The sequence below is a fragment of the Gossypium hirsutum genome, chromosome D13, assembly GCF_007990345.1.
Source record: "Gossypium hirsutum isolate 1008001.06 chromosome D13, Gossypium_hirsutum_v2.1, whole genome shotgun sequence".
Lineage (NCBI taxonomy): Eukaryota > Viridiplantae > Streptophyta > Magnoliopsida > Malvales > Malvaceae > Gossypium > Gossypium hirsutum.
In genome coordinates, this window is record NC_053449.1 from 24,205,963 (window position 1) to 24,220,257 (window position 14,295).

Here is a 14,295-nt window from a genome sequence, read left to right on the forward strand (position 1 = left end):
GAGATTTGAATAATCGTAATTGTAATATCAAATGGGGAACGAAGTAGCAATTCGCTCGATGATTGGAGTAAAGAAATGGAACGAATACAAAGAAAATATAATGTAACACCCTACAAGCGACCTAATTTACAGGATCTGAAAATAAGATGTCACAATACTTACATATTTAACAAAATTTTACAATTTGCGAAAACTATATTGAATGTACCTCTTATTTATTTAAAATCATTTCTATGACAAAAGGTTTGAATGAAACATTTATCGTTTTTCACAAACTCTCAAAGGTAGTATAAAGCCTTACAACATAAATGTTTGATAAAACAAACATTCGTAGCATATAATACTATTTGTCATTTGAGAACATGTTTCTAAAACTGTCTCTCTGTATGCATAATATTGTCCTCAATCTGCCACCATGGCACATCCCTGGCTTAGTCTCTCTCAGTGAACTGGTTTGATTCTTAGAACTTGCATACCAAAAGACGCATATAAGTTCAAAAGAACTTAGTGAGCCTCACTCATTGTTACCTTTAAGAGGTGTTGTAAAATTTCTTAACTCAAGGGTTTTGGATTTCCTTTCAGATCTTAGCGGGGACTTTTCTGATTCTTGGTTAGTGAATTACAATTCGTCAATCTTTACACTTAACCATCTTATACACATTTCACCTGTTTGACGGATCTCAAACTTCACACCATATTTTGACTCCCATTACACAATTTCTTTGCAGATGGTAGTTGGATATGCTTCTTAGAACGAAACTCAGTGGATACTACTATTAATAGTACCTAACAATTATTAGAACACCAGTTACATCATATCTTCAAATCAGTTCAAACAAACATACTTGCTTAGAGGAATACATCGTTTTAATTCAAGCAATAGAATCCCAAATGACTTCAATACAAGACTTAAGAAATTCCAAGTTTGGCAGACACTTGCACCACCTATATTCCAAATACATAAGGTTCCCTCACATGGCGGATCACTATGAAAGAATCATTAAATGGGTATATTGCAGAGAAATTTTTTAGATAATGCCTCATAAATATGCCAAGGTCTTGCCACAAGGGTAGAATATCAACTCGTTATTTTAGGCATTGCAGAATTCACAATACAGACCTTCCAGAAAACTTGTCACAAGTATTCCCCAAAGTACCCCGTTATTGAGGCTTTCTGAATAATACACCAAGAAGATTTTACAGAGAGTTCGCCACAAAGGCTTCATAGAATATTCGCTACAAAGGGTTTACAAAGAATTTGCCACAAAGACTTTATAGAGAATTCACCACAAAGTCTTTATAGAGAATTTACCACAAAGGCTTTCCAGAGAATCCGTGTTTACTGTCTCGGTGGACTATCTTTGTGGATACCATGGGGCTTCTCCCACATGGTCTTATACCTTCACACCCTGTTGGCGTATTATCATATGGTGCCATTGACTTTTCATAACTTTATTCTACGATCTACTAGTCCGGTTAGCATTATAGCAGCCCTACCAGAAACTGTACAATAAATATTCATTTTCGCAGTGATCTACCTATTCGGTCAGCAATGTACTTGCCACACCGGAGGCTATACAAACAAATATATTTCTCAGCTTTTTACATAACCCATATTTTTTAGGTACTGGAATCATAAAACAGGAAAGTATTAGACAATGACCTACATGCACCAACAACATCTTATATCACACAACTTCATATCATTCCGCACATTGTTCTCATTTATGTATTTGTAAATATATCTCAGAAAACACACAAACAACTACTTGGAGCTTCTCATTTACGTATTTGTAAATACCTTTCAGGTTTAGAGACTCACTAGAGACTTACCTTAGCCTCGGCTTGAAGCTTCCATTTCAAATGTTCGTCCCAGACCAGTAACAACAACTGCTTAAAAGATCATAAGATTTCCATTAGAATCCCCATTACATAAAATTTACTAACATTTCAACTTCATGCGACCCCTAAGCAGAGCTTTCCTATAACACACTTCCCTTCTATAATCGTAACGTGCAAAGCTGTAAGACTTACCAGAAGGCTGAATCATCTACTCATTAAATGAGATCTTAGTTTAATCTTAACGAAGAATAAGAGAATGTTGAGCTTAGAAAGAAGAACTTAAACATTAAGTAGATAGAAAAACCATCTAAAATGTCCCCTTCCCATGGATATATTCTCAGTCCCCTGAATTTCCATACCAAATCCAATGTAGATAAAAGAAAATCTGGCAAAAGTTTACCTTACTGTTGACTAGTCATGGGTAGGGTCAAATCAATCCAATTGACTTTTGTTGAGTAGTGACCAACCATGCCGCTATGATGATGTGTTTAATTGGCTTATTTTAGTGTACAAGCAATCTTTCATATATCTTGCTACTCTACTTTTTACTATGATCTCTACTTCTGTTGCTACAGAATCCCAACTGTAACAACTCGTTTTTCAGTGGTGTCAGGAATAATGATTTTAGGACCACAAACCTAATAAGTGAGTCTGTAAAAATTATTATTTAATATTTACGAGTCAAATATAGTATTATATGGAATTTTGATTTGATAATTTTTGCTAATTGAATGAATAGTTAAGTACAAGTGGTTTGTCATTAAAGTCAAGTGGTTTTGAAAAATCAAGTATCGGGACCTCGTTTTTGTAAAACGAATTATATAGGTGAATTGAAGTTTGGTCTGGTAATTCTGATGAATTACTTGTTAATTAAAGAAAAAAAAGGCTAAATTGTAAAAGATGAAAAACTTAATCGCTATTGAATTTTATTAACTAAATGAGTTAATTGGTATATGTGGGAGGACTTATATGATATTTAGACCATTATAAATATTAGTGGACAGTTAAGATTAGTTATCTAGTTAAATTTTATGTTAATAATTAAAGGGTAAAATTATAAATAAATAATGTATAAATAAAAGAAAAACAAATGTATCATCATCTTCTTTAGCTTATTTTTCCACCGAAAATTAGAAAGAAAAACACCATGAACAAGCTCAACATTTGGCCAAGATTAGATTGATGCATGTAAGTGATTTTCCTATCCGTTTCTCCTAAATTTTTTGTTTTTGAAATCGTTGTAGCTAGACTTGTTCATGGGCCGGGCTACTCGGCCCAACCCGAAGGCCCTTCCAAAATGTGAGAGGGTTTGGGCAAAAATATTGGCCCGAAAAATGGGTTTGGACAAAAAAATAAGGCTCGTTTAAAAAACGGGTCTTGCCTCGGGTAAGGCATTTTTGGCTCGGGCCCGGCCCGAATTCACTAAATGATAAAAAAATCTATTTTTTTTATTTTTAATATGATTTTCTTGTTGTTTTCTCCCTATTTTGCTACCATTTTACTATTATATTGCTACTATTTTGTTGTTATTGTTTGGATATTGTATAAAACTTATTTTATTGTTAATTTTATTTTTATTTTAAAGACATTTGTTAATTTTGTTATTATTTTAGAGGCATTTGCTTGTTAAGTTGCATATGTCTTAGTGTTATTTAAGTATAAATATTTTTTAAAATTTATTTTCAATTTGTTAGGAAATATTTATTTTGATGTTTTTAGTATTTTTGATGTATTATATATATTTTAAAATTATATCAAAAAATATAAAAATTAATATAGACGGGCCAGGTTGGGCCTGGGTTTTAGCATTTTTATCTGGGTCAAGCTTGGACAAAATTTTAGGCCCAACCCGACCCATGCACACCTCTAGTTGTAGCTTAATCTAGCTAACGCATGGACTAATTAGTGAAACTGACAAATGTTTTGAGTTATTTCATGATAAATTTGTGATGTTTTTAAAGTTTGATGATAGATTATTAAGCTTGATAATTAAATAAGAGTATTTTGTAAAGTGATTTGGGTTAGTTTTAAGTTTAAGGACTACAATGTTAAAACAATAAACTTGGCATGTAAAGCAAAATAGAAGCAAATATTAGCTCACTGATTATCTAATAAACATGTCATTAGTCTAATCGAAAACGAGCAAAATGATTGAAAAACTAATATGTTGTCTATCAAATCCAATTGGGGAGATAATTTATCTTGGGTATCAAAGTCGATGACTCCTAGAAGATAGAGACATATATGTGACTGACTGTACTGATAGTACATCGAACTAGACCCAAGTAGAATAGATCCTGAATCTGTTTATTGATTTATTCACTAGTGACGATAATAGTGTGACATACCTTAATCTTGAGTGGATGATGTACTATGAATGTGTGACTTGTATACTTTGATGTAAGTAAAATCCTAAGTTCAAATAGATAAGGAACTGAAAGCTGGTACGTTTGATATATGACTTCTGCAGTATGTAACTTCATTCATAATAGTGGAACTTATAACCTAAGACATGAGTAAATGATTTTCTCTCAAAAACATTACATGATAGATGAAAAGTAAATGTGACCGCGGGTCGTTCGTCTTTCTGATTAATGACTTAATTACTATTTGATAGTAATTGACTTTTCATTAAGGAAGATGTAATGATTACCATGAGATAAAATAAAATTATATTGGGTGAGCGAATTTATCCGAAAGAGATTAAGGATATCCTATATAGGGGTGAGTATTCAATCGAGTCGAGTCGAGTCGAATTGAGTTAAAAAATTTCTAGTTAGTTGAGTTGACAAATCTTATTTCAGCTACCGAACTCAATTGGATTTTTTTTCGAATCGAATTGAGTCAAAATTTTCGAGTCAAGTTAATGAATCCTATTATTTATACTCAATGTTGCGTTTACATGAACCGATTATTTAACTAGTAGACGAAATACAAGATTATTTAACTACATAAACAATATAATGGTTTTGCCTTTTAACTTAATGGGTAAACACTTATCAAAACGACATTGTTTTACCTTTTAACTTAATGGTTTTGTCTTTTAACTTTTAAAAAAGTATACATTTATCAAAACAATGTAGTTTTTCCTTTTCTTATTCAGATTTTCGGATAACTCAAATTGTGTAATTCATATTCGAGTTAAATTGAAAAACTTAAATTTTTTATTCGAGTTGATCCAAATAACTTGATTAACTAAAATAACTCGAAATATTTAATTCAAAATTTAAATTTTTTTATTGAGTTTTTCGAAATGAATTAGATTTTGCTCACCCCTAATCATATGAGGGTAACACACTTACGACAAGGTCATTGGACGAGTACTAATCGAGTTGCTTTCGTAATGGTCTATCATTAGGAAGAGTTTAGTCATGATACTATAGTGAAATGACTTCGTGACTAAATGAGTTTATAATTAATAGGCGAAAAGCTGAAACTTAATCATGAATAATTTGAACCCTAATCACATATGTCCAACCAGGCCCTCCAGTAGCTCGTTGAAACCAAAAATGAATTGCATGTTGAATAAAATGAACAATAATTGATAGAAATGATAAAGTTATAGAAATGAGAAACATTCGAAAATGAATGTAGTTTTCTCACTAAATATGGAAATGGTCTGAGAATTAATTTATATTTTTCAAATTATAATTAATTAATTAATTAATTGAAGTTTGAAAATAGAATTAAATTAATTGGTCATTATGAATCCGTTAAATATAAAAAAATTATAATTTTTTATAAATTCTTTTACAGTAAAATTACAATGATTTTAACGGATCAGAATCGAGTTAAGAAAATTATTTAATTAAAAAATTAATTAATTAAAATTAAATTATAATGTTTATTATGGAAAATAGAAAAAAACATGTATTGGGTTGGATTGAATTATAAAATGTTAAGTTAAAAAGTCTAGAAATAACTTATAGTTGGACTCAATATAAGAGAGCCCCGAATCCCCATCATAATACTTACGAGGGGAAGCCCACCCTATTAGCCTCTCTCTCTATTAGTTCAACTAGGAAGTTGTTTTTCTATTAAATAGACTTCAATTTCGAGATATTATGATTCTGCCCGAAAGTAGTGAGAATTTATTTCTAAATATAAATTTTATTTTTTGAAATAATAATTCTATCTGTTTTTAGTAATGGATATTTTTGCTTTCCCATTGAAAGTAAACTAAATAATTTCTTATTTTTTATTTGATTCAAATTCGTTCGAGCCCACACTCGAAGCAGTTCGTGATACGAGAATAACAGAGAACATTATTTGGTTGAAAGCCGAGAACGACAAGAATCAATCTAGCCAAAAAGCACAAGTGCAATTTCAGGTAATATTTATTGCTATAAATATTACAAACAAACTCAGTTTTCAAACTCTTAATTTTTCGTTGGTTAAGAAAACCGTTTTCGAACCGATTTTTTCTAACATCTTAACATAAAATAAACCTATATATATTTCAAATATCACTATATAACTAGAAAAAAAATCTTAATATGTAAAAAATTCGAGCTAATTATGTGATTATATAAGAATTAATTTTGATTAAAATTCATATTTATTTCTAATCATAATTGGTTGGTTTTTTTAATTAATAAACATTAAAATTTAAGATAGTAAGTAGTGCTAATAAGAATGGATTTTGAAAAATGTAGTGTATGCTATAATTAAAAATTTCAGGCATTATTTAACAAGTAGTGTGATATTGTTTTGATACATCAATATTGATACGTACCAAAAATAAATACATCCACCAACCATCTAAAAGCTATGGATTAAATACATACATATATTATCTCTCCAAAATTAAAAGTGTTCCACACACTGCAAATACACTTATCAAACAATAACCATACAATTTATTAGAGAGAGAACTCAATTCTACTTCTACAAAGAGGAAAGAGACACTGCTCATCAAACCCACCACTTGACGTCCAATCATAATAAACACGATAAGCAATAAAAGAATACTACTAAAACAGCTCTACCAGCGCCTTACTCTGCTCTAGATTGGCCAGCCCGAGAAGACAAGATGATGCCCACGATAAGGCCGTAAAGAGCCAAAGCTTCAGCAAAGATGAGGATCAGGATCATTCCAACAAAAAGTTTTGGCTGCTGTGCATTAGCTCTGCAATACCAAATCATACACACATAGTCCACACAAATTAATTGGAATTACATGTTCGATTTCATCAATCATTCAAAATGTTTTCCAGGACAGCAGCAATAGATAAACAGAATCACATAAGCTCATATCTAACTGAGTAAATGGAACCGGATCATTGTATTATGTCAAACACATTATCAGTTTATCATTAATTTTCTTATAACTCAACACACTCTCAGAAATTATAACTTCGATCAGTTTTCATAGAGGAAAATTTCCAGACAAACCGCAATATTTTACAATTAGTGCCTAAGACCCAGAAATGCATCATTCTAGTAAAAGGCATGACTAGAATTGAGGGCAGCACAGTTGTCTGTGAAGCACAGACAGTTTTTCTAGGACAGCATCCAAGTCTTGGACATGTCTGACATGGACATGACTCTGGAACAGCAAACTACGTGTAGGACATGCGAGGACGCGTCAAAAAATAAAAATAAACATGGTCAAAACAAGGTCAAGACTCACTAGACATGTCTGAACACGCAATCAAGGTTCTTTTTTCACTTCTTTAAAAATTTCAACAATGATTAATTTTGTTATCATTTTATTCCTTTATAATAAAGTTAATGCTTTGACATTCAAAAAAAATTCTAAAAAATCAGAAGGTATTTGCATGTTAATGTGTAATTTATAAGTATTATATTTACATTTTTATCATATATTATCATACTCAAACATTTATTTTATTTTTTTGCTATTCTCCTGCCATACCATTTCCTAACTTCTAGAAAACTCACGTATCACCATGTCTATGCCGTACACATTGCGTGTCTATGTCGATGCTTTTTATAAAGATATTAAACCAAATACGGGGTAAACTACACAAAGACATTAAGCAACCATTAAAGGCATAAATCAATATTTACACGGCCAACTACTTCAAGTGTCAATCAACAATAGCAGTGTCATAAGTCAGTTAAAACATAGGGGTTAAAAGCAGCATACCTGACACCAGCATCACCAACAATTCCAATTGCCATTCCAGCTGAAAGCCCAGCAAGTCCACAAGCAAGACCAGAGGAAAGATGAGCATAGCCATCAAAAAGATAATACGATTTGGCCTTTGGATTGATGCCAGTACTAATAATAACAGCAATAATCAACCCATAAATACCCAAAACACCAGCCATAACAACTGGAACAATGGATTTCATCACCAACTCAGGCCTCATCACACCCATTGAAGCCACACCCACACCGCTCTTAGCCGTCCCATATGCAGCTCCCATACCTAGATTCACAAATCAATTTCGTTTTTCAATTTAAACCATGCTGAGTTTACTTGAATGCAATCCATACCTAAATTCACACACACACTCTCTCTCTCTTATTTTTATTTTTAAATTTAGACAAATTTTAAGTTTATTTAAATGCGATTCATATCAAAATTCACAAATTAAAAATTTTTTTCAACTTTAAACCTGCAGAGTTTATTTGGATGCAAAATTCTTATTAGATCCACATCTAAAGAACTCTAGTTTACGTGAATTGTCGTTTAATTACAATAAAAACTAAATCTTCGAAGTATCAAATTATCTCAGCTAAATCAAAGTAAATAATTTATTTCAGAATTATTCATATCTCACCATCAAAGATCCATATCAATCCATATGATAAGCCATCAAATGTATACACAAATTTACAATAAAAACAAAAGAAATCATTTTTTTTTCAATTAGTTCGTTTAATAACGACACAAGGAACTAGTAATACGATCATCAATTCTCCATCAGACGACCAGAAAATCGAAATCACGATTGATCTAATAATTAAAGAGAAGATAAGATAAATTTAAAAGGGAGGAAAGGTAAGGAGTGATTACAGGAGAAGACGAGAGCGGCGGCGGCGCCGAGGAAGCCGAAGAAGGGAGCCGTTTCATCGCCGCTGAAAGTAGAAGACATGGTGAATTTAGTGGATCTGAGACGAGGGGTTTTAGATCTGAGGTAAACGTAGTTGATAGTTGCTTTGCTTCCAGAGAAATTTTTTTTTCACTCTCTGGTTTGAGAAAATAAAAATATCAGACACCGATTTTTTATAGTCCCAACTCCCAATTGGTGTGTTTGGATGGACGGTGCGTACCTGCACTTAGTGTAAAAACAGCGGTGGCAGTGAGATTAAATACTATAGTGATATTATAGCTTGAGACAAAAAATAAGCTAAACACACCACACCGCACCCAATCACTGATCCAAACCTACTATTAGTTGCTCAGGTTGTGTTTTGCTCAGGTTGTGATTTTTGTTTTCCTGATAATCAAATTTTGTTCATTTTGATTTTCCATTTGTTTTATTTTTTATTTAAAAAATTAATAAGAAACATTTTTTTTGTAACTTTTTTTAAGATTAGTTCATATATTAAATTGAGATAAAATTTAAACACCAAAATAAATGACAAATAGAGGTGCTCATGGGCCGGCCCGGGTCGGGTTCATAAAAAATTTAGGCCCGGCCCGAAATATGAGCCTGAAATTTTGTCCAGGCTCAGCTCAAAAAAAATTCATAAGTCCAAGCCCGGCCCAACCCGGCCCATTTTTTTAATAAACACCAAAAATTTATTTTAAAAATAAAAAAATTTAAAAAGTATTTTAAAAATATTTTAAAATTAAAAAAATATTTTAATAATATTTTAAAATTAAAAAAATAAAAAAAATAAAAAATTTATTATATTCAGACCGGACCGGGCCGGGCCGACCCGGGCAAAAAAAGTGGTGCCTGAGGCCCAGCCCGTTTTCTAAATGTGCCTCATTTTTTTGCCCAAGCCCATATTTCGAGCCTATATTTTTACCCGAACCCTCCCATATTTTGGGCGGGCCGTAGGGCTAGACCGGGCCGCCCGACCCATGAGCACCTCTAATGACAAATTGTTACTTAAACTTTCTTCTTTCTTAGTTAATGGACTAAATGGCCCAAATTAAATCATTGGGCAAAACCTTTTTCTTTATATATGTTATTATTCGCTAACTGCCACGCTGATAAGAAATATGCTTAATTCACAATTTGCCTCCTAAAGTACTTTCATTTTCCCACTTTAGTACTTACATTTCTTGTCTCAATTTGATATCTAAATAATCACTTCTCAATTTGATATCTAAAGTATGCCTCTGTTATATTTTTTATTCTATTTTTTGAAAGACGTTAGAAAAATTCGATAGTCAATCACAAAGTGCCATGTGACAACTTTATGTAAAAAAATAATTGTTTTCTTTTATTAAATGTATATACACATTAAAAAATATGAAAAAAATTAAAAAATATAGAAAATATAGAAAAATTTATAATTTATAAAAATTTATAAAAATAAAATTTACAAAAAAAATGATAACTGAAAATAAATTAGTTGAAATTAATAATATTATTACAAAAAATGTAAGAGAATTGTAAAAAATATAAAAGTATTGTAAAAAATATTTCTAAAAAAGTTTAAAAATACTTTTTTATAAAATTTTAAAAATTTATTTAGAATTCAAGGTTTTTTTACAATTACTTGGAATTTAAATACTTTTTTTAAATTTTTATACAAAAAATTCAATTTTTATATATTATTTTGACTTTTTAAAATTTATAATTATATAATTTAGAATTTAATAAAAAAACATTTTTAACTTGTTTTAAATTTTTATATATTATATATTATATTTTACATTTTTAATCAATATAATATATATAATATTAAAAGAATGACACATGGCGTATTCTAATAACACCACATGGCAAGTTAATGCCGATCAGCAGTCGGTCAGTACTGGTCAATGGTTGGTCAACACTGGTCAAATTCAACAGTGTTTTTAATATTTAAATATTTAATATTATAATTTTTTATTTTTAATTTAACTTTAATACTTTTATTTTAAATTTAATTGTCACGTGACATTTTTCATTGGCCAAAAAAAGCATGTGGCACTTTTCCATTGGCCAAAGTGGCCTAATTTATATATTTTAATAGCAATAACAAAATGAACCAAAAATAGAGGAAATTGATACTTTAGATACTAAATTGCGACAAAAAAATTTTAGATATAAAAATGGAAAAATGAGTATACTTCAAGGGTTAAGTCGTGAATTAAGCCTAAAAAATAATTGAATTTGAATCAAACATAGGTGTGGAATGTGTTTGATAAACAAATGAAATACTTATTAAATTTTTTGTTTGTGGAAATTAAATATTTTATAAGTTATGTATCAAATAATTATCTTTTATTTTAAGATGAGTTAGTATTTATATAGTATTATTAGAAAATTTTAATTTCACAAGTAGGATTCAAAAATGATCATATTTACACTTTTTAACTCTTGATTTTTTTATTATAGATTTTTTCTATATCTTAAATGAAACATGTGTTACTCTTAAAACTTATTTTGTGGAGTTAAAATAACTCTAATGGTAATGTAGTAAATGGATTTCCTTTTAAGATATGAATTTGTTGTATAACTATAAATTCAAATAAAATAACATTTATTTCTGAAATACTTGATATGGCTAAATATTCGAAGTGAAATTTAAAAAAAAAGCTTAAATGTAAAAAAAGACCCTTTAAATAATTAAAATATAAAGTAATCCCTTAATCAATAATTAATTAACCAACTCTTGTTGAGCTATTAAGTGATGATATGGAGACTAACATGGAAAAACGATAACGTGGCAACTAATATGGAATTTGACAAGAAAAAATCTTAACGTAAAGGTTTAATTGAGGGAATTAAGGGAGTGAGCTTAAGAAGGCCAGTGTGAGTCTAATCACAAGAAAATCAATGCAAAATAGTAGATAAGGCATACATAATAATAGTTCCCAATGCATTCTCAATCGTATAGCAAAGCAGAATTTGACAGCTTATGAATGTCAATGCAATGCAAGTATAACAGAAAAGTTCTTACCCATACTCCGCTACACTCCACAGTAAGAGTTCCTCTGAACTCTTTCATCCCAACACTCCGTTTTGTGGATGAACCACCAGTAATGTGCAGATAAACTGCCAGTAAAAAAAATTGTGGATGAACCACTAGTGTTTAGATAAAAAGTTTGCAGACAAGCTGCCAATAAGTTTTGGATGAACCACCAGTAATTTGCAGATAATCTGCCAGTAAAAATTGTGGATGAACCACTAGTGTTTTAGATAAAAAATTTGCAAACAAGCTTCTAGTAAGTTGTGGATGAACCAGCAGTAATTTGCAAATAAACTGTTTGTAAAAATTGTGGATGAACCACCAGTGTTTTAGATAAAAAGTTTGCAGATAAGCTGTCAGTAAGTTGTGGATGAACCGCCAGTAATTTGTAGATAAACTGCCAGTAAAAATTGTGGATGGACCACCAGTGTTTTAGATAAAAAGTTTGCAGACAAGCTGCCAGTAAGTTGTGGATGAACCACCAATGTTTGTAGATTGTTAACTGCTAGTACTTCCTCCGTTCATATCGTCCCACCCCATGCAATCCAATATAACATGTTGATAACAAAATAGTTTAGTAATACTAAACATGCTTTACATGTATTCAATTAAATAGTAGCATTAGACATACTTAACATGTACTTAGTAAGACAGAGGCAATAATAACAATAACAATTTATTAGGAATATAGTGACAGTAGGCATGAATCATTAACTTATCATGCATATAACAATAATAGTTCGATCGATCAAATCACATATTTCAAAACATACATAATATCAGGGACTTAATTGAGTGAATAAAAAAACTTTAAAAACAATTCAGGAACTGTAAATTTTGTAAAAAAAAGGGTCACACAAGGACTAAACTGAACATATCATAAATTTCTAGGCAAAATTGTAAAGTTTGTAAAATAGGGGTCACATAGCCGTGTGGCCAGGTCGTGTGGAAGGGTTGAGATTGTGTGGAAGGGTACATGGTTGTGTGGCTAGACCATGTAAAAAATTGAGGTCGCGTGAAAAACGATAAAATTACCCTACAAGAAGTACATAGCTGTGTGACAGGCAGTGTGAAAGGGTTGTGACCATGTTGTTCACAAGCTAGCCTAGAATTTACAGGGGTACATGGTTGTGTGGTCCAACCTGTGGTCCACATGCCCATGTGAGAGACTATGTGGCCCTAAACTTCACACGATTTTCCACCAATTCACTTGGTAAAGAACACACACCTTTCACCATGATTCCGATTGACGTTCCTCACGATCAACTTTGATCCGATTCTCCTAGTTTCGGTCTTTCAAATGTTAATTACACACGAATTAATGATCGATATCAAAATTTTGGCAAGATTATCAATGATTCGACAAGATCCGTAAAAGATTGATTAATCAAACGAAAGATTAGCGTCAGATAATAATATTACGAAAATACGAGATCTAATCATCGAAACGAGATGTACTTACCATCCTTTGGAAAATGTAATGGATGCTATTTGATGATAACTCTAAATTTTGATAGGTATTAAATGAATAGGAAAAGATTCGGTAGGGGAAAGAAAAATATAATTAAGAATAGGGTGTTAGAATAAGAGAAAAGAGGAGAAAAAGAAAAGAAAAAAAACGAGAGAGAGCAAATTCTATTAGGACTTGGATAGGGGAAAAGTGCAAAGTCTAATTAGGAAATAAGAGAAAAAGATGGTGGAATTCTAATTTTATTGGAATTTTGAGAAGTGGTAAGATGTAAAATATAATTAAGAAAGAATTGGTTAAGTTCTTAGGGTTCTTGTTGAAATTACAAAATTAAAAAGGAAAGGGGTGGCTCAAACTTAGGACTTCTAAGATTTAGACTCTACTCTTAACCATTCAACCTATATATTATTTATTGCTTAATTTTGACTTCTAATCGTATATATATTTCAGGGCGTGACTTTACCCTAGGTTGCAGAAAATAAAATGGAAGGAAGAGAACTCAAACTTGAGTCTCTAGGGAGAATTCTTTAACACTTACCATTAAGCCTATAACTTATTCCTTGCTTAATATAGACACTTAACCCAATATAAGTATTGGGGGAATTTTGGCATTTAAACAAGGTTTTACTGAAAATTAAAAGAAATGAGAGGAAAAGGACTTGAACCCAAGTCTTTTATGAAATATATTACTACATAACCACTTGACCAAATATCATTTTTATACTCAAACATTACAGCATCATCATAGAAATCGAGGTGTGACAACTGGATTGCAAAAAATAATAAAAATATAAAAGGAAAGGGCATGAACCTAGGATCTTTAGTAAGTGGAATTAACACTTAACCATTAGGCCAATAACTTTCTTATTTAACAAATGCACAATGATAGCCTTATAAATTGGGGCGTGACCACTCTTGGTTTTAGAAACCTAATTCT

General features: G+C 31.0%; 1 protein-coding gene across 1 annotated transcript; it reads right to left on the reverse strand.

Moving 5' to 3' along the window:
- Nucleotides 1-6,615: 6,615 nt before the first annotated feature.
- On the reverse strand, nucleotides 6,616-9,068 carry LOC107920550 (V-type proton ATPase 16 kDa proteolipid subunit). The gene is made up of 4 exons (XM_016850307.2): nucleotides 9,052-9,068; nucleotides 8,832-9,005; nucleotides 7,955-8,240; nucleotides 6,616-6,970 (listed from the first exon to the last, which is right to left on the reverse strand). Exons 2-4 carry the CDS (start codon nucleotides 8,908-8,910, stop codon nucleotides 6,838-6,840), a joined length of 498 nt encoding a protein of 165 aa, XP_016705796.1. The 5' UTR covers nucleotides 8,911-9,005; nucleotides 9,052-9,068; the 3' UTR covers nucleotides 6,616-6,837.
- Nucleotides 9,069-14,295: the final 5,227 nt, after the last annotated feature.